General features: G+C 50.2%; 1 protein-coding gene across 4 annotated transcripts in view; it reads right to left on the bottom strand.

Annotated features, from left to right (window-relative positions):
• Window positions 1-1,869: 1,869 nt before the first annotated feature.
• The window catches only part of CDK5RAP2 (CDK5 regulatory subunit associated protein 2), a 152,956-nt gene continuing 129,730 nt past the window's right edge, over window positions 1,870-25,095 (bottom strand). For all 4 annotated transcript variants that reach the window (XM_080668557.1, XM_080668560.1, XM_080668558.1 and 1 more), the window contains 11 exons: window positions 24,926-25,045; window positions 22,774-22,890; window positions 20,462-20,651; window positions 19,389-19,510; window positions 18,130-18,354; window positions 16,746-16,823; window positions 15,525-15,790; window positions 13,675-13,818; window positions 6,110-6,236; window positions 2,401-2,447; window positions 1,870-1,996 (listed from right to left, as the gene is read on the bottom strand). In XM_080668557.1, coding sequence (XP_080524683.1) covers window positions 1,940-1,996; window positions 2,401-2,447; window positions 6,110-6,236; window positions 13,675-13,818; window positions 15,525-15,790; window positions 16,746-16,823; window positions 18,130-18,354; window positions 19,389-19,510; window positions 20,462-20,651; window positions 22,774-22,890; window positions 24,926-25,045 — 1,493 coding nt within the window. In that variant the 3' untranslated portion in view covers window positions 1,870-1,939. The remainder of the gene's footprint in view (window positions 1,997-2,400; window positions 2,448-6,109; window positions 6,237-13,674; window positions 13,819-15,524; window positions 15,791-16,745; window positions 16,824-18,129; window positions 18,355-19,388; window positions 19,511-20,461; window positions 20,652-22,773; window positions 22,891-24,925; window positions 25,046-25,095) is intronic.

The following is a 25,095-nucleotide window of genomic DNA, read 5'->3' as shown; positions in this document are numbered from 1 at the left end:
TGTGTTCCTGAAAGGCTGTGGGTGGCTGAGGCGAGTGGCTGGCGGGACTCCCAGAGCCCCTCCTCCCCAGGCCCTGCTCTCAGGCAACCACATGGGCCAGGAATGGGACAGAAAAGTGTATCTGCCCTCAGCCCTTCCGCTCATGCCCTTGCCAATGACCAAGCCCAGCTCCCGGGCCTGTGCACTGACCACATGCCAGGCAATATATGCACAACTGCCAGTGAAGTAGGCAGTACTGCCCCTATAGGTATATCTGAACCCGGTCTGACCTCCAAGCCCCACCTGAGTTCTAACCACTGTCCCGTTCGACCTACTCCCCTCTTCTCTCCTCACCCCACCCCCAACACTTACACACTTGCATATGTGCTCATCAACCACTGGTAACCTAAAATAGTGCTTTGAAAACGTCCTAGAGACCCACCACTGAGAGACACTGAATGAGAGTCGTTACTTCTTGGAAAGGGTTCGGTTGGTACTTCCAGATCTTGAGGCTCCCACACTATGACCAGACTGGGCAGAAGGGTGACTGCCACTTACAGATGAAGAGGCTGGTGATAGGGCTGACTTGGGACTACAAGCCAGGCCTCCTACTCCCTTCACAGAACCAAGTGGAGCTGTCCTGGCCACGGATCAGAGCTCCCACTAAGGAATCCAGTCGTGTGACTTACTTTATGCCTGAACCTGAGTTTTCACACGCTGGCAGGTACTAAGGTACACCTGTGCAAACACTTCTCATGAGAGAGCTCAGGTGACAGGAACCCAAGCACAGAGGGTCCTTCCTGCCCCCCTCCCCGCCCCTCACCTGATGGGAAACAGGCAGAGAAGTGGGGGCCCGGGCCAGAATGAGGCCGGCTCCCCGACTCCCAGCCTGCCTCCTACTCCTCCATCCCTGTACCTACAGCCGATGCAATCACGTCACCTCGTCACCGTCGTGTCCGGGGAGCTGCAGGGGCAGCAGCAGAGAGCACAGGAGGGATCACGCCCCAGCTTTACCTCGAAGGTAAGGGCCTTGGACAAGTCGCTCAGCTGTGCTGAGAAGACTGGCCTGATCCTGACCGCCCACCACTCCACCAGTGAAGTCATGGACTAAGGATGGTACTGAACTGAGTGATGGAGCCGTCACATCGCTCGGCCACCCCAACAAGGGAGGGCACCGAGGTGGTGGGCAGGGCTGTGGGGCAGAAAAGCAGAGCGGCTGTTGGCGCTGCCCAGGGCCAACTGGCCAGTCTGGAAAATCACCTTCCCCACCCTGTGTATTTCTCAGGGACATCACGAAGCTCAGGGCAAAGATGGAGGACAATTTAACAGGAAGGCCAGCGACAGGGCTGTAGCAGATGCAGCAGGCAGTGGGGTGGAAAGACTAGGGTCATCTTGGGGTCACTGCACTGCCAAGTCCCTACAGCAGCCTCCTGGTCAGTCCCAGTGTGAACGGCACCACCTCAGCGGGTGTCTCTGTGCATCGCCGAGTCCATGCCAAGTGCAGGCACTGGTGCCCCGGCCATGCCACGTGGCGTCATTCCTCTCTGGACACCTGGCTGGAATCGGCAGAGAGCTTAGCAACATGTGAGGGCCACTCCCAAGACCCAGCCTGTCTCCCTTGGGCGTGGGGGACCTGGGCTTTGAGCTCCACACACAGTCACTGCGTCGCCAAGTTGAAATGAATCATTTCATGTGAACCGTCACCCTGCAGGGCTGGCTGAGCGCTAAGCGAATCGGGTGGCGTGGAGCCCACTGCTACACACAGGGACGCAGAGACCTGTTAAACACACCGCTGCACAGCATGGGAACCTTGTCTGACAACAACCCTTAAACTTCAGGACAGAAAACATTAAAAGGAAAAACAGATTTCTTTGGGCAGACGGCTCTTTTCCTCAGTAAGTAGGAACCACGCCTGTGACAAGGAGACAGTGGTACCGCGAGCTTTATTGTCTGCACGCTGTCAGGAGCCCGGCCTGCTGGGACTGCACGGTCCTGGGTGGGCGCCCCCGGGCCTCAGCTGGAAGAGAGGAAAACAGGAGAAGCTTAGGACCCAAGGAGGATGTCCGAGGGAAGCTCGGACAGAGTTCAAGGGGACGCTGTTATGCTGAAACTACCATCTAAGACACTGTTTGGTGAGTAAATATCTACAACCAAATGACAACGCAATCGTATTTACTCATTCATTCAAACCCAAGTGCCCACTGTGTGCCAGTACTAGGCACCGTCTCTCACTGGTGAAAACCACAGCCAGCTGTAATCAGAGCCACTGAGGCCATGGCAGATGAGAGGCAAGTTCTGTGCTCCAGTGTGTGGAGGGCAGGTGCCCTGGTTTCACCTTCGTTGTTCAAAGAGGTCACTGCCTGCTCTGCCCCACCCCGCCCGCCCACCTGGCTTTCCGCGGGAGGAGCTGCAGGGCGTTACCTCCAGGTTTCCTCGGGCCTTCCGAAGGACCTTGTGGGTGATGAGCACTGAGGAGAGAGCGGAGAATGGGAGGGTTAGGTGCGGGTACCTAGGAAGACAGTGGACGAGCCAGGTTCAGGGAAGAGCCCTCTGAACTCCAAACAGTTCAGACAAGCCTGAGTGCCCAGGCCAGAGAGAGGTGTGAAGGTGATACCCAGGACCAAATAATCACCAGAGAGAGTGGACCAGACACCTGTTCAAGATACCATGCTGAGCCACAACCTCACAGCGATATGATACGCTTCGTTCCAGACAAAACCGAGGCTCCAAAGGCCAGCGGGATGCTCAGGTATGCCCAGGGCTCACCTCTACAGGCCCAGGATGGGCCAGGGCAGGGCAGGGGGGGGCCTGCGCCTGACTAGATCCTGCATACCCTGGCTTCTAGAAGGGGGTGTGCCCACTGAAGCAAGCCCACATGTGAAGGCTAAGCCCAGGGTGGAGGGCAATTCTGTAGTCAAATGTGTACCAGCAGCACCGAGCAGGCTCCAATGACCAGGGAGGAAGAGCGCTGGCACTTTCCTCCTGAGCTGCCCTGTAGCTGGCAAAGGAGCGGACGTGGTTCCCTGAGCAAGTCACGCTCTGCCAGTACAGGAGGGGTGGGTGGGGCAGCTGCAGAGGTGCCCCCAGACCTGGCACTGAGCTGTGTATGGGCAGACTTCAGAGGTGCCCTCCCCCAATCCCGGGCTGCAGCCCAGGGAGTTCTACCCTGGGTCCAGGGGAGTGCTTTGGAATGGCCCAAATCCCCAGAAACGAAGTGTAAATCTTGACGTGTGTGTGGACAGATGCATCTTTCTGGAGAGAGATCATACCTCTCCTGAGAGTCACCAACAAGTAAGGTCACGGCCGTGGAGGTTAAAATAAGGCTGTGATGTTGAAGAACAAGACTCCCCGGGGACGAGCTGAGGCTCGTCCGGAAGGGACTCCCACATCTGAACAGCACTGCCCACCTCCCGGAGCGCGGAAATCCCGCTGCTATCAGAAGCCCAGGACAGAGCGGTAAAGGGCGCGGCCCAAGTCCAGACTCGCACAGTGTGAGGACGGACTGGAGCCAGGCCTGTTACGCAGCGCAGGGCGCCTCCGCATCAGCAGAGGCTGGCAAGAAGACGCCAACCCCAGCGGTGTCTCGCTGGTGACAATGGTGACCTGGTGAGTACACCAACCCTGAGCAGCAGGTACTCCTTGTCTCCGAGGCTGGGAGCGAAGCGGGTGACTCCAGGTAACATGGCGAGGGAGTGGTGGGGTCCTGGGGTCTCACGGTGACCCCTTTCCTTCCTTTCCCCTGCAGACTCTGGGAGGATACTCTGGCAGGGACCACCCTGGGCCTCACTCCTCCAGTCACCGTGCGGAGAAGGGGCAGGAGGGGACACTTGCACACAGTCACTCACAGCCAGAAGCAGCCCAGCAAGGCTGGCAGCGTTTGAGCCACTTCCAAGGACCTGATTCGTCGGGATGAGCCGCCGAGCCTGGCCAGGGGCAGTCACAGTCCAGGGCCTGCCACCAGCTGTGTGGACTCAGGCAAGCCCCTCCCCCGGCACTGAGCTGAGCCCCCGCTGTGCCAGGCCTTGGAGACACAGAGATGGGGAACACCATCTTAGCACGGGAGCTGCCATGACACATTAACACTATTAATGGTTTACCACACCCGTACATGGGATTCAGTGCGACCTACTCGAAAAAGAGGCAGAGAACTAACGTTTGTTGAGCTTCTGCTCTATCCAGAAAGAGTTTAGGTACTGTTACCATCGAGGCGATAGAGGAGGAAACGGAAGCACTTTTATAAGGTTGTGTTTAGAACTTGGCCATCTGGCCAGTCTGAGTCCTTTGGTATTATTGTCTCCAATCAGAGATGATGAGTCTGAAATTCAGGGCGTCAAAGCCACGTACTCCGGGTCACACAGGAGAGCGGAGACCTGGCCTGTGCTCACTAGTGATTCCAGGCACCGACATTGGACATGGGGCTGGATCTGCCCTTTGGGTCTGCACGGTCACTCACCCACCTGCACATACTGCCCACTTCCGAAATCCCCTCGCCTGCAGCAGGGTTGACTTGATGTGCCCTGTGACTGCTCAGGGCCGCCGAGGAGAGATGCCCATAGGGCGAGTTCTGACTTTCCCTGGACTTGAATGCTGAACAGAAGCACCTGCCCCGCCCCTTGCTGCTCCAGCAGGCCAACATCAGACAGGACCACACTGGCACCATCTCCCCCTGGGCCCCTCCAGCACTCCTTTTCTCTACCAGTGACATGAATCCTGGGCCAGAACCTCACAGACACCCACCACTCTGCCAGGGCTACTGCCTTAATCTTTCAAAGCCACTCCCTCTCCTCCATGGCCCTCCATCAGGCCTCTCCACTGCCTGCCTGGGCGACTGCCACAGCCCCAAAGAGGTGTCCCCTCCATGCTCAGCCACAGACCTTCCCACACACAACGAACCCGTCAGTCCCTACTGCTCACTCCTGAGTCCGGCCCACAAGGCCCTTTGTGACAAGACCCAACTGGCCCAGAGCCTTGAAGGCCCTCAGGCTGCCTGGGATGCAGGTCCATCATTCTGCAGCTCATTTCTGTGTCTCCCCATTCAGGCAAAGCTCCACCTGGCAAGAACTACCTCACTCACGGCTGTCCCCGAGCCTGGCACGGGGCATGGAGCAGGAACTGGTGCTGGCTGGCGACTAAGCAGCTCTCTTCTGCAGTTCACAGTCTCACCGCCTGTTTTCAGAAGGCTCCCACGGGCTAAGGAGGACTCTTACGTGACAATAATCCACGTTCTGTGCGTCTCGGAAATGCCCCAGAAATGCTGGACTTTGATAAGAGAGTGCACAGGCAGCGAGGACAGGAAATTGCCATGGTCAGCAGTTCTGCTAAGACTGGGCGGTGACAGGCAGACAGCCTGACTCACCGGAAGGAACTCGGGGGCTGCTCCCAATAACCTGAAGCTCCCAGGTGGGGGCTGGGGCTGACCTCACGAAGTGGTTTTACCTCTGTGACCTTGAGTCTTGTATCTGTCTCAAAAACTGTTTCTCAACCCCATCCCTGCCTCTGGATGCCCACTGCCCGGCACAGGCGTCCTTCCCGTTGCCTGGCTCCTCCTCACCAGCCTGCCCTGCACACAGAAGTGACAGGGCCATGCTCTGCTCTGAGTGCGAGACACCTGAGCCTGCCACCTAAGGCCTTTGGCAACACAGTCCCGGTCCCCCTGACCCCTTCTGCCTCAACTGGCCACTTACAGCTCTTAGTACAGCAACGTGACATGCTGGTTTCTCACATACAAAACCTTCTTTCTTTCCTCCATGCCTTTGTCTACACAGTTCCATTTCCACCTGACCAATGCCTACTCCTCCTTGCAGACTCAGCTCCCAGGCACGGTGGCACCCGCTCCACTCCCACCTTAGTGCTCCCTAAGACCCTGCACATGTTCCTATCAAAGCACATGCCACACACCGTCTCACAGTGAGGTGACTGTCCCCGGCACAGAGTGCCCCTCCACAAGTCTGTTAGGTGAATGCATTTGTCTGTGTGAGTCAGGAAGGATGAAATATGAAAGGAAACCCACCCACTGGAGGTGTGATGACAAACAGTCTGGGCTCCAAAGAGGGTGGTCCAGGGCTGGCTTTTTAGTCCCCAGAGGCAGGAAGTGGTCAGACATGGCGGCCGCCCCCGACCGTTCACTTACACTGATCAAAGATGACTTTTTCCTGGTGCTTGCTCAGCTGCAAAAGCTTCATGGTGTGTTGCAACTTCTTTTCTTGTTCAAATAATTTTTTGTGCAGTTTGGTGATCTCTGCCTTCATTTCTCCAGTCTAAAGAGGAGAGCCATTGGAAAAATGAACACAGGATATCCGACATCATCTCACACGGGCAGAGTTACAAAACCACATATAAAGATGCTCCACCTCACCTACAAAGGTATTCGAATAAAAACTAGAAGCCATTTTCTGTGGTCAGGTTGGCAAAAACAGGCCAAACCCAGCGAAGGTGAGGTGTGGGGAAGCACGCTGAGGGGCTGTGCCCAGGTGGAACAATGACCCGGCAAGATTTGCCAAATTACAAAATGTGCTTACCCCTCTGACCCAGCAATTCTACCCTTTGGCATTTACCCCCAAGGAATAATATAAGCACAAGAAGATGCCTGTGTTCAGAGATGTTCATCTCAGCATTGTTCTTAGCAGGAAAAAATAAACTGATTAGTAGGGGTCTAGATAATAAATCATGGTGCTCACACACAGTGGAATAATTCTGCAGCTATTAAAAATGATGTTGTAGAACTCTACTTATTGACATTGAAATATGATAGTAATTAGTGACAAAGAGCCCAGAACAGCTATTGTGTATTAGGCATTCCTGTTCCATAAAACCCATTACATACATCTACATTCACAGATGGGTACATTAAGATGTCTACACAAACACTGGTGACATAGAAATGTCATCAAAATGTCAATAACGATTATCCCCGAGAAATGTGATTTGGAATGTTTTTATTTTAAAAATTTATCAGAATTGATTGACTTTTTAAACAAAAACTACAATGCTAATTTTTTAAAAATTTAATGCTTAAATCTTACAAAGAGATATAAAAGTATTATTAGGAGAGTCTGACCCATTAGGGGCACCTATCTTGATTTTTCAGAGGTGAGGAGAGCATGGAAGGGCTGCAAGACCAGCGCCCCCGTCCTCTGAAGGGAAAAGGGCACACCACGCAGGCCCTCTTAGCGAGCCTCCACCTGACTCATGCATAGTGTTAGCACACCCCCTTTCTCCTAAAACCCCGACTGTAAGGTGCCCTGGCACAGACCACTCTCTCCTACATCAAGACACCTCTGTCCCCAAGAGGGGACATGCTGGGCTCTTAGCTTATAAAGAGTCACTTTAGTTCGTTCCCAACTTATTTACGGCAGTTTTACTGAATCAGTTACAGCAGGTCCTCGAATAAGGTCATTTTCGTTCAACATCATTTCCTTATTACGGTGATGAGATGCCGCAGGCACTTAACCCTTGTTTGTATCAATTAGTCCGTGGTAAAATGTATTTCCTTATATGTCATCTCGCTTAAAAGTCATAGAACCTATTGACGACGTTAAGCGAGGACTTACTGTGTGTGATTTAATTAAGTGTTAAGTAACCCTGTGAAATATTGTGTGTAAAAAGAGAGACCTAGTTGTATGAAAACTACTTCAGGAAAGACTTGGTAAAGGCAAGTCACTAAAAACCCATTTCTGGCAAATGAGGTGTGGGTGCATCAACTGTAAAAGTTGTGGGAGGAACATGGTCTAGATGAATTCTATATTCAAACTGCTTTTCATGTGTCTACATTTTTTCTTCTTCTTAAAGAAACAGAAATTGGAAGTGACAGACATACATTATAGATGTAATTTATGAAAGAAAGGAAATGTAGAACTCCGAACAGCAGACCCAATTTCAAAGGAAAGGCTCTGGCCCTACATCAAAAGAATGGCAAATGAACGTACATTTAACTGTTTTAGGTTAACCTAAAATGTTTAAGGTATGTATCATTTTTTGATTCCCTGCTTTAACCTACTTTTAAGATTAAACAACTGTGTCAGCTACAAGGACTTCAACTGTTCTTCCAAAACATTCTCATTTAAGTATTAGCTTTTCTTTGATTCTCTTCCTCACGCTAAGGGCCCACAAAGACCCGCTATCTGGTCATGGCTTCAAGGGCCACACCTTTCAGGACAGCCATTCCATCCATATTCAGAGCCTCCGTTCCTTCCGCGTCTGTAAAATAGGGAGGACCCGCACCCCAGCCATCACACTGCAATAGAGAGCCTCAAATGAGGTGCTGCCGGAAGACAGGGAGGACGATTGTTTCATCCCTGCCTAGCCAGCCCCTCTCTCTTCCTAAAGTCAACTCAGGCATCACCTCCTCCAGGGAGCTTTCCCTGAGACTCTCCCCAGGACACTAGGCTGGTTTCTGCTCCTTTGGGTGCCCACCGTGCGTGGTGCTTCCCTTCACATTTTAATGCTTAAATCGTAGAAAGAGAAATGAAAGTATTATTAGGAGAGTCTGACCCATTAGGGCACCATCTTGATTTTTCAGAGGTGAGGAGAGCATGGAAGTTGTTTGCTTCCCCTCCTGGGCCACCAGCTCGCTGAGGGCAGAACTCAATTCTTCCCTGACCATCAGCACCTGGACCAGAGGAGGTGCTGTGAGACCATCCGCCAACTGGGGGTTAATTCCACGTGCGCTCTCAAACACTTCGTACATATTCTACCCAGCACTTAAAATACAGAATTTGGATAGTGTCTGCTATTCCTCCCATCTAAAATCTTCATTTTTATAGGATGAATACACCTTAGTAAACCTCAGGGTTCCAAAGCCCAGCTCAGTCACTTCCAGATGGTGATGGAGCAAGGGAGTTCCAGAAAATGGAAATAATCCCTCACTCTCTAAAGGCTACTGCGAGGGATGAAGTGTAGAACAGAGAGCCTGCCACCCAGGAGCCTGCCACAGAGAAACCCTTCCCCAAGGCCACCGGGCTGAGCGGGGCACAAACACCACACCCCTCCCAGGGGGCCTCAGACTTACTCCTGAGCACCCACCAGGCTGCTGGGGCGGGGAGGGTTCTATTGTGCCGTGTTAGCTTTCTTTTTCACGATGAAAATTCTCAAACATTGACAAAAGTAGAAAGAAGAGGACAGTGAAGCACCAACGTTCCCTTCCAGCTTCAGTAATTACCAAATCATGGCCAACACCGTGTTATCCCTGCCCATCCTCACCCTAAAGTTGTTTCTAAAATCAATCCTAAGAGCCAATCATATTTCATCCATAAAATGTTTGTTTATAGCTCTAGAAGAAAAAGATTCTTTAAAAAACACAATATAATTATCACATCTAAAGCAGTGACAATAACTGCCTCCTATCACTAAATATGCCAGTAGACACATTTCCCTGATTGCATCATAATTTTTTTGAGTAATTGGTTTGATTTTAATTAAATTGGAGTACAAATAAACGCATTTTGTATTTTACTGATGTGTCTCTTAAGTTTCTTTTAATCCAGTGGTTCTCACAGCAACAGGACTTGTGAAAACAGAATGCTGGAGCCCACTCCCAGACTTTCTGATGCAGTGGGTCTGAGATGAGGCCCCCAAATTTGCCTTTCCAGCTAGTTTCCAGATGTGCTCATGCTGCTGATCAAGAAACCATACTTTAAGAATCACCACAAACCTGCAAATTTCACTCCCCCCCCCTTCCCTCATTTTTCCTAGGGTGAAAAGATGTTCTAAGCTCATATTGCACATTTCCTGCCCCAGACCTAGACTCAAGCCCTTTCTCCAAGGACTCCTGGTTCCCAGTAGTAGGAAAAGGTATTTAGAAACCACAATCTGGCACTAGAGGTGCTCACTGGTTCTGTTTTGGACACTCTTAAAGCCTTTTAAATACATCATGAGTCCATACTGATATTTCCAATTTAAATTAAGGATTGCAGATTTTTACTTCTTTGATTATTTTATTTAATCTCTTCCCTGACAGTAAAAAACTCAATATAGTTATTTGTTTTATCCTATAATCCTATCTAATAAGAGTAATATGCAAATTGACTGTCACTCCAACACACAAGATGGCCGCCCCCATGTGGTCAAAGATGGCTGCCCCCATGTGGACACAAGATGGCCACCAGAAGATGGCCAGCAGGGGAGGGCAGTTGAGGGCAATCAGGCATGAAGGGGAGGGCAGTTGGGGGGGGACCCAGGCCTGCAGGGAAGGGCAGTTGGGGGCAACCAGGCCTGCAGGGGAGGATAGTTGGGGGGGACAAGGCCTGTAGGGGAGGGCAGTTGGGGGGGGACAAGGCCAGCAGGGGAGGGCAGTTGGGAGGGGGACCAGGCCTGCAGGGGAGGGCAGTTGAGGGGGACAAGGCTGGCAGGGGAGGGCGGTTGGGGGCAACCAGGCTGGCAAGGGAAGGAAGTTAGGGGTGACTGGGCCAGTAGGGGAGGGCAGGAGGGGGCAAACAGGCCTGCAGGGGATGACAACTAGGGGCGACCAGGCCGGCAGGGAAGGGCAGTTAGGGCAACCAGGCTGGCAAGCGAGAGAAGTTAGGGGTGACCGGGCCAGCAGGGGAGGGCAGTTGGGGGCGACTAGGCCTGTAGGGGAGGACAGTTAGGGGTGACCAGGCCTGCAGGGGAGGGCAGTTGGGGACAACCAGGCTGGCAAGGGAGGGCAGTTAGAGGTGACCGGGTCAGCAGGGGAGGGCAGTTGGGAGTGACCAGGCCTACAGGGGAGGACAGTTAGGGGCGACCAGGTCGGCAAAGGAGGGAAGTTAGGGACAATCGGGCCAGCATGGGAGCAGTTAGGCATCGATCAGGCTGGGAGGGGAGTGGTTAAGGGGTGATCAGGCAGGCAGGCAGGTGAGTGGTTGGGAGCCAACAGTCCTGGATTGTGAGAGGGATGTCCGACTGCCCGTTTAGGCCTGATCCTTCCCACCCCCCACCCCACCCCCCCGCCGTGCACGAATTTCATGCACCGGGCCTCTAGTATAAATATAATAGTTTTATAACATCAATACCAATATTATTACTAATAACTTAATGAAAACAGTTTAAAATGTTTTGCTGTTCTTTTTGCCTTGGAGTATTTCCATGCAGTCAAACTGCTGTTTTAGTCACTGAAGTGTTTCCTCTCTGTGTGGTTATGCCTTCAATACTACAGACACTGAGGTTTGTTGGTTTCATCTTGCTATGAATTCTTAGAAAGTGCTTTTTTCTCATTTTGATTTACTTTTATTTATAATTATGTAAAGCATTTATACAGTTTCAAAGTCAAATTTACAAAGTAAGTTCTATTCAGAGAAAGGTACCTTCTATCCTGCCCATCCATCCTCTTCCTTCCCACCCCCTACAAGAACCTGTTTGTTATTTATCCATTAAAATTTTTATAAATAAATATATGTATATATTTTTACCCCTCCTCACAACTCTCTTAGACAAACTGAAGTATATGATCACACTTTCCAGAGTAGTCCTGGAACTGCAGAGGATAATGTATTAAATGCAAAAGGCAAATTAATGACACTCTGAGAAAACACCAGGTAGTAAAAAGCCATTGGGGTTACTGGTGACAACTTGGAAATCTGATTTACACACATTTCACACCAAGAAAAAGGCACTGTATGAAACATGGGCAGGGACAGAAAAGTGACTGGAGGCAATTTAACACCACACAGGGGGTCTGTGTACACCAGCAACCATATCGGAGCATCTCCAAGGTCCTTTTTGAGGCTCTAAAATTCTATGATGCTGAAGTGAGCATCATCAATTCCTGAAGAAAGACTCGGAAAGATGGTGCAAATCATCACAAGCATTGATCAGTCCCTAGACTGATTTGCTAGTAGGGAGATCAATGTGAGCCTAGTTTATACACACACACACACACACACACACACACACACAATAAGGACTGCATCCTGTCTATTTCATAGACATTACTATGTACTGAGGACAAAAACATTGCATTGAGAGTAAACTGTTTAGTTCAGACACGTTATGCTCTAAAAATCATATGGGCAAATACTAGTTTGATAGTATGAGAGGAAATTATTCGTTCATTTAAAAATATGAACAACTTAGACTTGGCCCCTCATGGAAAATAGTGTGAGGCAGTCATTAAACAAATGAATATGTAATTATGATTTGTGATAAGGGCTATGATGAAACAAAAGCTATGCTAAATGAATAGGGAGCCCTTTCTGATCTTGATGTAACATTTAAGTGGAGATGGGAGAGATGAGGAGCCAGCAGCTGGGAGGGAGGCAGGGTTAGGAGACAGAGCATCTGTGTCTAAGCCTCAGAGGGAAGAGAGCTCAGTGGGTTAGAACAGTGGTCGGCAAACTCATTAGTCAACAGAGCCAAATATCAACAGTACAACGATTGAAATTTCTTTTGAGAGCCAAATTTTTTAAACTTAAACTTCTTCTAACGCCACTTCTTCAAAATAGACTCGCCCAGGCCGTGGTATTTTGTGGAAGAGCCACACTCAAGGGGCCAAAGAGCCGCATGTGGCTCACGAGCCACAGTTTGCCGACCACAGGGTTAAAAGAAAAGGAAAGGCCAATGGGGGCCTGGAACCCCACGGGCCTTCTTCCCTCCAACATTCCATCTTCCTCTCGGGCCCCACCAGCTACAAGAGGGCAAAGCAAGATTTCCCGCACCAGGATTGGTTCCGTACTTCCCACACTCAGTGCACCCAAACTTCCTCCCCAGGGTCCCGACAGGGAAGTCTTAGGCCAGGCTCCACAGACCCTCTAAGCAGAGAGCTGCTTCACCGCCACTTCTGACAGACCTGAGAGCCACCAAAGGGGCTTAATTAGACGAGTATTGACATGGATGGCCAATTCCCTTCTGCCTTCCTGCTGCCTTCGGCAGGAATGTATAGGTTAGACAAGTACAGGGGGATACATCTGTCAGGCCACCAGGCAGAGTTCTAACGCCTCCTCAACGTGCGCACCCCTGCTTCCAGGAGGTTTCTCTGGTCAGCAGAGTGGGCGCTCACCTGTCGTAACACACGTTTCCCGCAGACAAAACCCTGGGACCACTCCCGCCCGCCTGACTCCTGAGTAGGGCCTATGAGACATGAGATGAGGATGGGCGTGGAATCAACAGTTCTTAATTTAGTCACATTCAAGTGTCTACAAAGTCGAGCTTTTAAGGGAAGTTTCAATGGTTTTATAGTAAATGATTTTCACTGATTCAAAAAAAGTAGTTCCTAAATAGTTAAAAGAGACTTGAATAAGGCCAACTTAATACAATGCTGGAAACTAGCAAAGGCATCAGCTGGCCCAGAAGAAGGAGTCTGAACTGAAAGACTCTGAGAAGGGAAGGAGCTGGTCCACGGGACAGACTGGGACCTACAGCCCACAAAACAAAAGTTTATCCTTCGGATTCAGACACTTGCGCTTTCAAATCAGCTCTGTAACCTTGAGTATGGGCCTCACTCTCCGAGCCTCAGTTTCCTCATGTGTAGGATGCAAACAGGATCTCCCTCAACAAAGATGTCCTGGGAGTGAGTTCAGGGCCGGGTTAGGGCAGCAGGGGTGGTGGTGGATGAGGAACACACTGGGAGCACCAACTTGGTGCTGGCACAATGCCTTCCCCACCCTCTGATAGTCCCCACACTGAGCGCCCAACTGCCGTGAGCCAGGTCCTGGCTGGACGTGCTGGAGACTAGGACACACGCCGTAGTGGCACCCCTGAGCCTCTGCACCATGTGTCACCACGCACCTGCTCACAGTGGAGTGTGCACTGGCCATCCGTGGGGAGTGCGACCCTCCAGAGAAGCGTCAGTAACCTCGCGGCCTCTTCCAGGATCAGCTTGGCTCTGCTCACGCTGGTGACAAACCTGCTCGGAGGCGCCGGGTGGAGACCCTGCATGGGGGGATGAGAAGGTTGTTACATGCAGCCTTGAAAACAATTATGGACAAGCCAGCTTTAATGGACGGCATAAATCTCCAGACCGCAGGGCTCACGCTCCACATGCTGAGCAAGAGCCTGGTGCCAGACGACACCAATTTATTGTTCTTAAAGACGGGTGAATTATAGATTATGAGAGAATTCGGTGGTGAATTTAGCCCAATCAATAACCATGATTAATAACCACCCGCATTAACTATATTTACTATGCCAAGAAGAGGGTGCGTGGTCGGACCACTCTCACTGCCTCTCGGGAAGGCAGACGACGCCAACAGCACGTAATGCAACACGAACGCTCCTGCCTCAGCCGCCCACTGAATGGCTCTGCTTGCTGCCAGTGCACAGCGGGGCCCTGCAGAGTCTCTCACCCTCTCTGCTGGCAGAAGCAAACTCAAATTGGGGGATGGCGAGGGCATGGGAAAGCAAAGAACATGAATCAGGAGGGGAAAAGAAAATAAATTTAAAAACAGAAACTGAAAGGGCATTGTCTTCACTATCAAATAAATGTAAAATAAAACACCGCACTCCCCTTTTAGCTATCAAATTGGCGAAAAAAAAAAGACACAAACTAATAAATAAAAACACTCAGTGCAGACAAAGGTGCAGTGAGATAGCAATATTTTTGGAAAGTGATGTAGCAAGAGGTATCACAAGAGTTCACAGGTAATTCCACGTTGGGAAGTTCGTCCCTAAGGAACTAGTCAAAGACGTGACAGAGACCTATTTATAAGGATCATCACAGCTGAAATATCCACCAGCCAGCTGCAAAGTAAATCAAGGTGGTACACCCACAGGTTAGCTTATTTTTCAGCCATTAAAAGTCAAGTTCTAGAAATTATACTGACGGAGATAGGAAAAATGTTAGCATAATGTGAACTGAAAGTCAAAATATGAAATTCACATTTGCTGGAGTCAGTGTAATTAAGCTTCACGAATAAACTAAAAGTATATTTATCAAAATTTTAAGTGTTAAGCACCATGTGGTATTTTTATGTTTTCCTTTTATGCTTTTCTAGTTTCTATTTTTTTTTTACAAAAATTATAATCAGAAAAGAACAATAACCTTAAGATTGATTAATTCATTCAACAAATATTTGCCACGCAGCTATGCCATGCCAGGCCCTGAGCTAGGGCGCGGATAACAGTGTTGGGCAAAGCAGACACTACCCTGCTCTCCTGGAGCTCATCATCTAGTGAAACGTAAGACGCGAAGCTGACTTTTACAATATGGTGGTAAAACAAAACGAAACAAAAAGGCAAAAGGGCATCAGGAAGCAGGGGGCTCCAAGTCCTCAGTAAGGACCTGAGGTGAGGGACCGGGAAATGTGGCCCATGGAAGCTGGGTCCAGTCTGGGAGGACTGAAGGACGGAAGGATGGATGGAAAACTGGACAAACAGAAGCAGTCATAGGGCAGGTTCCAGTAAGCGATGGCAATAATGCAGGGCACCAACCTCAGCAAGTGTCCCTCCCACAGAAAACAACAGAAACCCCCAGTGGGACCTGACCTCTCAGCTCTCGTGGCTACACTTCCAGGTTCCTCGTCCCAGGGCCTCAGTGAGGTCACCTGTGTCCCTTGCCTTCCAGCGCCCTCAGCCGGCACGTCCATGCCTGCCCCTACTGAGCATCGGTCTCCCTCCAGCTCTGTCACAGGTCAGGTTACCTTTGTTCCCAGCTCTCGACTTGAGGGGCTGGGCGCCTCCTGGATCTGAATGTCCATCTCAGCAAGAAGCTTCTGGCCCTGGCCAACCTGTGTGCACAGGGCCTCGTAGTCCTCAATCAGGCCCAGGATGTGGCTGCCACTCTTGCTGGCCCACAAGTGGTGGCCCGGGACCAGGCGAGACATACACGGGGCGCTGGTGGCCGAGCTGCCACTGTCGCAGGACAGGGAGTCCATGTCATTTCTAGAGAGTGGGGGACTCTCTGATGCTAGATAATGAGAGGGAAGATGTCAGATCTATTGGGGGCAGCACCCTGGGTTCCATGAGCTGCATTCAACCAGCTAGGGGGGCTAAGAGCGGCCCTCAGTCTGTACATTACCCCACACTGGGCTTATTCGTCTTGTAGGAGAAGCTCCATTCAATTCAACCAACACTTAGCAGGTCAGACACCCACTCGCAGAAGACCCCGATTCACACAGATGAATCAAGCCAGTGCCTGCACTCCAGGAACCCATGGTCTAATCAGAACACAGATACATGGGAGGTGGAACAGTATGACGAAGAGCCAGGGCTCAGAGTTAAAAACTGTGGCTGGGACATGAGTGAAGTTTGCATTCGTGATGAGTGGCAGAGAATGGGACAAGGGCGGTCTGGAAAAGGAGGAAAGTGGGAGCATGTCTGCAGGAATGTGACCCCTCTGTATGAGAGCGTGAGGGCAGAGGGATAGGGCCGGACCGAGCCCACTGAATCTGGCTACTCCAGAACCTTGAAAGCCACTCAGGGTGTCACACTTTAATCAAGAGACCCAATGATGTCACTGAGGTTGGTAATACCTAGGGACCACTTAACTGGCTTGGAGAAGGAGATCACCAGCTAGAGATGCTGACAACATGAAACCCCAAATCCTGCCAAACACCCTCTTAAGTTAAGACCAGGGACATCCTTTTCTTCAATTTAAAAAGTCCTGCTCTTGCCGGTTTGGGTCCCAGGTTCGATTCCGGTCAAGAGCACATGCCAAGGTTGTGGGCTCGATCCCAGGAGGGGGCGTGCAGGAGGCAGCCGATCAATGATTCCCTCTCATCATTGATGTTTCTATCTCTCTCTCCCTCTCCCTTCCTCTCTGAAATCAATAAAAATATTAAGAAATAAAATAAAATAAAAAATAAAAAGTCCTACTGACAAACCCGACCCTGCTGTAGTCAACCCAGATGTCGGCTTTGTACCTGATCTCGGGGGCACAGGTGGGGCGGAGTCACGCAGATCACCGGAATTATCAGTTGCCACAGGACATCTGTCACCATCTACAAAATGCAAAATAAGAGAAGGAAAATGAGCTGTGAAATGTTTTTGTTTCACAGAGAGAACCGAAGGAGAATATGGTAAAGTATCGGACACACAAGCATTCCTTCATAAGCTCAGTGGGATCTCTCCTGCCAAGCCCTGTGCAGACACAGGATAAGAGTGATCAGGCTCCCCGGTTCAGTTGGTTGCAGCATCATCCTGTACACCAAAAGGTTGCAGGTTTGAGTCCCAGTCAGGGCACATTAAAGGGCAACCGATTGATGTCTCTCTCTCTCTCTCTCTCTCTCTCTCTCTCTCTCTCTCTCTCTTCCCCCCCCCCCGCTCCCCCCCCTCATCCCCTTCCCTCCCTCTCTCCCATTCCTCTCTCTAAATCAATTAGAAAAACACATCCTCATGTAAGGATTAAATAATAAAAAGAATAAATAAGTAAAAAGAATGAGCAGACTCAGTCCCCGCCCTGGAAGGACCCTCTTGTCCAGACAAGTAAACAGGCCATTTCCCTTGGGGTGCTCAGGGCTAAGGGAGGGGCGCTAATCCCGAGGAGAAAAAGAAATGCAGGCAGAGGAAGAGCAGATGCAGAGGCACAAAGGAGTGAGCCATCTCTACACACCCAGGGAGACTGCTGCAGTTCAAATGGCTGAGCCCAGGGAGCCAGGCCAGAACCGTGAGGACGTGGGACCCACTCAAGGGAGTGAGGCAGGGCAGTGTGCAGCGAGATCTGCGCTTCGGACCGGAGGAGCAAGCCTGGAGGCTGCCACAGTAACTCAAGCAAGAGAGAAGAGTGACCCAAAAAAGGATTTGGGAGGTGATGCATTTCTGAAACAATGTAAGGAGGCAAAATCAATGAGCTGCTATATAAGGTGATCTGCAACACAAGCAAATGCAAAGCAGAACCAGTTTTCAAACCTACCAGGATGCCTTACAGGTCTCAAAAAGCATTGCCAGTCAGGATATGAGGCTTAAATTCTCTTTTAAAGGCAGGAAGAGGGACTAAAAGGGATGTTCAGCAGTGGAGGGATGTGGGCAGGACTAGATGGATGGGAGGGAGCAAGACCGGAGGCAATGAGGGTGGCTAGCAGCCCAAACCCCACTCCCTGAGAACCGGGAGGCTCCAGACAGAGCTTACACCATTTTGCCAAAGGTGACAGCTAATTAGTGGTCAGGTCCCCTGGCTCTCAGGGTACAGCATGTCTGCTGTCAATGGAAAGACACCTCTGTGAGCAAGGGCAGCATCAGGCGCTTGCGTGTCCTGCACAGACACACAGGGCTGCTTTCTCTACCAGGGAGGAGAGGCGGGGGCAGTACCGTGTTTGTCTGGTGGAAGGGGCGGCTCAGGTGTGGGCAGGGTTTGGAGCACCTGCCTCCCGCCCTGCCCCAGCTGCTCCTCGAGCCTGCCCTGCAGTGTGCTGTTGGTATCGATGCTTCTTTCCAGTTGTGCCCGCAGAGCCTGGATCTCGGTCAGGAGGTCATGCAGGTCACCAAGCGGGTCCTGCCCCTTCCAGCCTTCTCCCGACATCTCTGCTCTGGACTCTGCAAACACGTGCAGGGGAAGCCTTGACACCTTCTTCCACCAAAGGGTCAGCCATCAAAAGCGCTCGAGTTTTAAACCTGCCACCATCACCCTCCCCTTCCTAAGAACTAGGTACAATTTAAAATAACAACTTGACTTTAAAAACAAAAATATTGGCAGGCCTAATTGCTGCTATTCCACAGGCTAAATAAGAGCTGGAAATTAATTTTCACTTCTGGCCATAAAAGCATAGCAAATTGCACACCAAACCCCGAAATTATGTCTAGTAGTAATAAAATCTATTTGGGTGGAATTATAGAATGAAAGGGGCTGATTTTAAGAGCCACAGTATATTTAAAAAGGCACAACAGCAAGAATAAGAAAAGCAACTTGAAGAGAAAATAAAAGCTGTGACCCTTTTCTAGATAAATTTTCAACAGGGAGAAACCATCTGGAAAATTAGTTTTAAAAAAAACCCCACCACACCTCAAAATTGAATCTAAAACATCTGAGTTTACAGTCGAGTCCCTCTGCTCTGGAGTCTCTCAGGACATAAAGAGGACCAGGGCCAACGATCACCTCCGGAGCAATGGCCACTGTGGAGTGGGTGCTCCCTAAATACTCGCTGAATGAATGGGCAAAAAGGAAACACATAGTAGCAAGAAAACTGTCATAAAAACCATATCTTGAGTGCCTACTATGTGCTAGGTACTGTGTTAGGGTGCATTTAATAAATGACCTCATATAATTATCTCAGCAACTCTACAGAACAGGCATCACTGAGCAGATGCCTTTACAGAGGAAGAAACAGGCCCCAAGGGGTGAGACGAACTGCCGAGAGCCACAGAGCTGGGAGCAAGGCGGTGAAAATCCACACGTCAGCTGGCCTGACTCCTGAGCCTCCGTCCTTCCATGAGTCCTGCGGCTCCTTCAGAGGAAGTGTGGGCCACAGAGCTTGCTTAGAAATACACCTACCACCCAGGTGAGCTCGGGGTGTGATGACAGCCCGAGACACAGAGCCCAGGCCGAGGAAGGCCTGCACCAGCGCCCGTACCTCTGGGAATCCCGTGCTGCGCATCCAGCTTCTCATACACCTTCAGCTCCACTCGCAGGGACTGCAGCAGCCTGTTGTTCTGTGAGAGCAGCTCCTGCCTCCACTTCAACCCCTCCTGCACCCTGCGAAGGCCCAGCACCGGGGAGGAGAGGTTATGCTAACGGAGAGTGACTCAGCTGGACCCCGCGGGCAGCCAAGTCCACCCTCAGCTGGGAGAGAGTGGACCGGATTGACAAGCATGGTTCAGAATTGCAGTCACAGCCCAGCCTTTTACATACATTATCTCATGTAATCTTCACAGACTCAGAAAGGAACGTGCTATCTAATCCTCCACTCAGACATGAGGAAGGGAAGCCCAGGGAGCGCAGCCCGGAGGGAGCCGGGATGGAAAAGACCACGTGCCGCCCCGGGCGACCCAGGGTGAGGTCAGTCACTCTAAAAGAGCAAGGCACTCACGCCGCGACAGGAAAGGCTGGAAACATGGGGACGAGACGGAGTCCAAGGGGAAACGGCAGAGCAGTTGGCACAATCCTTTTAAAATCTAAGTCAGGCTCCTGTGGCCTCTCTACTCAGAATCTCCCCAGCCTTTCTGTCACTCAGAGTGAAAACCACAGTCTTGACCACGTGACGAGGTCCTATGTGATCCAGCCTCTAGCCACCTCTCTGCCCTCACCCGTACCGCAACCTCTCTCCTCCAGATGCACTGGCCTCCCTGCGCTGCCCAGCAGAGGCCAAGGACGCCCTGCCCCCAGCCCGTACCCTTCCCTCCAACAATGCTCTTCCACCAGATATCCGCAGAGCTCACACCGCACTGCCCCAATGGCATCTCCGCAAGGCTTCCCTGACCCGCCCTGCATGAAAACCCACAATCAGCCCCCAGAGCCTATCCTGCTTACTGCGAAGACCTCTCTCCATATGTTGTATTCCCACGTGACGTATTACGTGTTTGGGTATTTACTGTCATACTCTCTGCGGTCCCTGCGCACTAGGGCAGGGGCTGGCATGCCCTGTCCCGTGGCCACAGCCCAGTGCCCGACGCCCGCACAGCCACCAGGCCAGGGGTGCCCGACTACCTGCTGAGCTCGCTGCGGCTGGCACAGAGCTCCTGGCGCAGCTGCTGGTTGTGCCGCTCCCTCTGGCCCGCCTCCTGCTGCAGCCTTTCCTTCTCCCCCTTCACACAGGCAAGCTCTCGCTGGAGCCGCTCAAGGTTCGCGGTCTTCCTGGAGAGGGACTCTCGTAATTTTTCATTCTCCTTCTGTTTATCTGCAAACAAAATGCGCCACTGAGAAGCATCCCCATTTGTTTTTCCCAACCTTATTACGCAAATACGGCACTTCAGTTCGAGCACTTCAAGAATACAAAAGAGAATGAGATTTAATCTGGCATTTATGATTCTGGCACTCCAATTATCTTATGCATTGTGGGCAGATAAATCTGTCAACACCACGGCTGCAGATTAAACGTCACTGGGATGAAATGGGCCTGTTTAATTTTCTATTAAATAATGGGCTGTGCAAACCTAGTGACTTGGCCTTCACAGAGCAAACAGTGGGTAGAAATTAAAGACACAGGCAAGAAACAGGCCCCCAATCCTGGCCCTGGGTGTTGGAAAAGTCCACAAGCCTCCCACCAGGCCAGCAGGGATGTGCAGAGGGCGGCCCGAGACCCATCCACTCCTCAGCCCTGAGGACAGCCCCTCCTGAGGAGGAAGACACACCGTGGGCCCTGAGGCAGTGCTCTTCTGCTCACTGGCCCCACAGCCTGGAGTGAGCTTCTTCCCTTCTCTGTGCCTCGGTTGCCTCCATGTGCCAGTAGGAGGGTTACCCGGGGACTGCATGCACAGGGCTTCCCCCGCACGCTGGAGGCTGTAAGCACTCCACAGTGCAGGCTGCTGGCAGTGCTGTACCAGCCATCTGCAGGCATCACGTTAAGATCTTCACATGTATCATGTTATGTGCTCTTCACAGCAAACCTCCAAGGAAGGTACTAGCATTCTACCGTTTCCCAGACAGGAAAATAAGGAGCAAAGAGGTTAAGACTTTCCCAAGATCACACAGTCAGTAAGTGGCAGAGCCAAGACTCAGACCCGGGTTTTCTGATTCCACTCTTAACCATGACACGTTAATTCTCCAGCAATGTTCTCCTGCCCCCGACCCCAGCCACACTCAGTCTCATGTAATTCCCGAGTGGTCTGTACTCGCCCCATCTCTAACCCCTAGGCCTGTGTCCACTCTCCTTCTTCTATTGAAAAGGCCCTGCTCCTCTAAACCAGAGGCACCTTGGTTAATCCCTACTTATCCTCTAGACTCTGCTTCTGAAGACCAGCTTTCCCTGGCCAGGATGCTGTCTCCAGGATCCTGTAGCTCCAAGCCTGCCTGCATCATGGCTAGTCCACAGACTGGCCTGCTATGTCTCCCATCAGACCACGAGGGAAAGGACCAGTTCTCAATTCATTTCTGTAACAGCCCACACAGGCCCTGACATAGAACTGGAACCAGGAATGTTTACTGAGTGAATGAAAGATCTGCAGAAGCCCGAATTTCATCTCTTAAACAAAATCAGCATGAATAACCTCTAGGGCAGCCGTGGGAAACTACGGCCCGTTCGGCTGTTCTATCTGGCCCGTGGAGCCGAAAGAGCGGAGGGTTCTCTTGCTCTCCCCTCCGCTCCTTTACTTTGAATTTATATTAGTTCACACAAACACTCCATCCATGCTTTTGTTCCGGCCCTCCGGTCCAGTTTAAGAACCCATTGTGGCCCTCGAGTCAAAAAGTTTGCCCACCCCTGCTCTAGGGAAAGTGAAATAAACTGGCCCAAGTTTCAGCTCTGGCCCACCTTCTAGCTCTGTGACCACAGTTCAGTCAATTCCTTAGGCCTGTCTCTTACCTGTGAAACAGGACTAATGACATATCATTCCAGAAACATTTTAAGTATTGAGAGGTAATGTAAGTGAAAGCTCTTGGGGGACTAAGCTCCAAACAGAAGGAATTAAGAGAAGGGATCTTTATAAGAAATACTGGAGAAACTTTCCTGACCGTAGGAAACCTCTGATTGAGATGTGGCAGTAATACACTTCCAGACCTTCTCTCTCCCACTGGGAACTAAGACAGATGAGAGGTGGCTGGATAGAGGGGATGTGTAACAAGGGCAAAAAGCAACATTTACTGAGCTGAGGGCTTTACAGTGTTTAACTGTCACTACAGCCCTATGAGGTATTCCTGTTTTACAGCGAAGAATACAGAGATTCAGAGAGGTCAAGTGACCCGCCCAAAGCCACAGAGCCACGGAGGTGAGCCTAGGTTGCTCAGAGTGCAGTGCCTGCACTCTTCCCATGCCACAGAAGGCGGTGGGGCTCCAGGCTGCAGGAGACCCCTTTAAGTCTTACCTCTGGATCCTCTAGCAAGCATTGTATTGAGGGCCTGGTTCTGCTTCCTCAGGAAACGAATTTCTGATGTCAGAGAATTATGCAGCTCTGAACCACAAGCAAAACTGTTTAAAGAACCTATAAAAACACACAAAAACTGATTTATACAGTCTCAAGGTCAGTATAAAAGTTTCTAGGAAACAGCTTTAAATAATGAGGAAACATAAGAAAATCACTTCTGTGAACTACATATGGTGCTACCAGAGCCCAAAGGGAGCTAAGACTGAGCTTGAAAGAGGAGACAAGAGTGGGCTCCCCCACACCCTCAGCATTACAAGGAGCCATGCCTTTCTCAAACCTGCTCCCAAGGTGAACCCTTGGCAGCAGAGGGAGGCGCAGCCACGTTTATTTCTTTGTCTCTCGGAGGCTGTGACAACATGGCGAGAACAGCATGTCTTTCCATCAGCGTGAACACTATGAATGCCTTTTTGTAAACCTTCCTGTCAAAGTGAATTACTCTCCAGAGCAATTGCCTGCTCCATTATAGCTGGTGGCCATTTGAGCCCCCAAATAATTCTATAATTGAATTTGCTAGGGAAAATGTAAAACAGAATGAATCTAATTCGGGCATTACCAAGAGCGAATGTGAAGGGCCCAGGCGTGTATTTCTTTCCTTTGTTTGATGTGACTAATAACTCAGCTTAATAAATTTCCCTGGGGCTGACAGGGGGGAGGATGCTGGATGCAGGTGGGAAGGAAGAGGAGAGGGAGAGGGGGAAAGAGGGAGAGAGAGAGAGAGAGAGAGAGAGAGAGAGAGAGAGAGAACCATTTGGAACCAAAGGGCAGCATGCGCAGTAGTCTGGAAAGATGCCCTTCTAGGCTGATGGCTGAGACAGGCTGGAGAGCAATGAGAACTGGACTAGGGTCCAAAGATTCAAGTCAAGGAGCTCTGTGCCCGCCGCAGTGAGCTACCACTGAGTACATCTTTGATAAAGATGCAGGACTTTGTCATCTCATCTCCAAAAATGGAATGACATCAGCATCCCCACCCTTTGCAGAGCGCTGCGAAGTTCAACTGGTAAAGTTACACAATAAATAAAATAAAACTGGTAATGATGAAGAAAACCACCATTTATTGAGAGGAGCTTAAGCAAGCCCCCATTCATAACACTGCCTCATTTAATCTCAGTGACTCTTATAAGATAATTAAGATGGGGAGAGCTGGGGAGATTTGCCCAAAGCCACAAACTAATCAACAGAAGCTCTGGGATCCACACCAGGTAGTCCAACCCCAAACAATCTCCCACTTTCCTGGGGCACAAAGCTGCTCTCAGACACATTCTTCACGAAATGAGGACACAGTCCTCGGAGCAAGAAGGAAAGATGTCCAAAATGTACTGTTTGAAGAAAAAGAGGGGACAGAATAGTGATATAAAGTATTCTACACCTTCAGGGTAAGCGAGAAAGGGAATAAGAATATATATTTGTATTTATATTTTAAAATAAAAAACACTGTTTAAGAATACAGAAGAAAACTAGCAGAATTGGGAAGAGAGAAGGGATAATAGGACATACCAATTTTTGAATCATAAGAATATCTTACCTATGGAAAAAATATACATTTAAAAATTCTTCATGGAAGAATATCCCATTCAGAGCTTAGTGTGGCTATGCAGCATTATTGGTGACTTTTTGATTGGCATGTGAGATTTACTAGACTGCTAAAATGCTGATATTTTCATAATCCATTATTAAAAAGACAAAATACCACTTAGTTTTGTTTTAAAATATCTATCTATTTCTGTACAGCTTCCAAAGGCAAATGAGGAGCCAACCACAATCCAAGACGTCTAGGGGGCTGGCAGACTTCTCCCATGGCTGGGAAATTAACATTTATCAAGTGACTACTATGTAAGGGGCTGTGGGGCTCTCTCCTTAAGTAATTCTCATCACAACAGGATAAAATGGAAAATATTATCTCCATTTTATAGAAAAGTTACTAAAACTGAAAGCCAGCAAGGTTAAGTGAGGGCACCCTGGAGGTAAGCAGCAGAGTCAGGGTCTGAATTGAAACCTCTCTGGCCACAAGTCCGATGCTCTTCCCAGTACACAGAATGCTGATCCAGGCAAAGGAACTCACAGACTGCGCCGGCTTTGGGAAGGTCCTTCTTACCTTGATCAAATTCAAGCCCTTGCCGTTCCAACTGTCTCCGTAGCTTCTCATTTGTCTTAATAGATTCTTCTAAACGTTGTCTCAAACTTCGAATTTCCTGTATATGTTCCATTAGTAGGTCTACGGGAAGAAGGACAGTTTTTATTTATGGTCTGAAGCCCCCAGCAAAG

This window comes from Plecotus auritus (assembly GCF_963455305.1).
Source record: "Plecotus auritus genome assembly, chromosome: 5".
Lineage (NCBI taxonomy): Eukaryota > Metazoa > Chordata > Mammalia > Chiroptera > Vespertilionidae > Plecotus > Plecotus auritus.
Note: the sequence above shows the minus strand (reverse complement) of the source record. Positions and strands in the feature narration are given on the sequence as shown.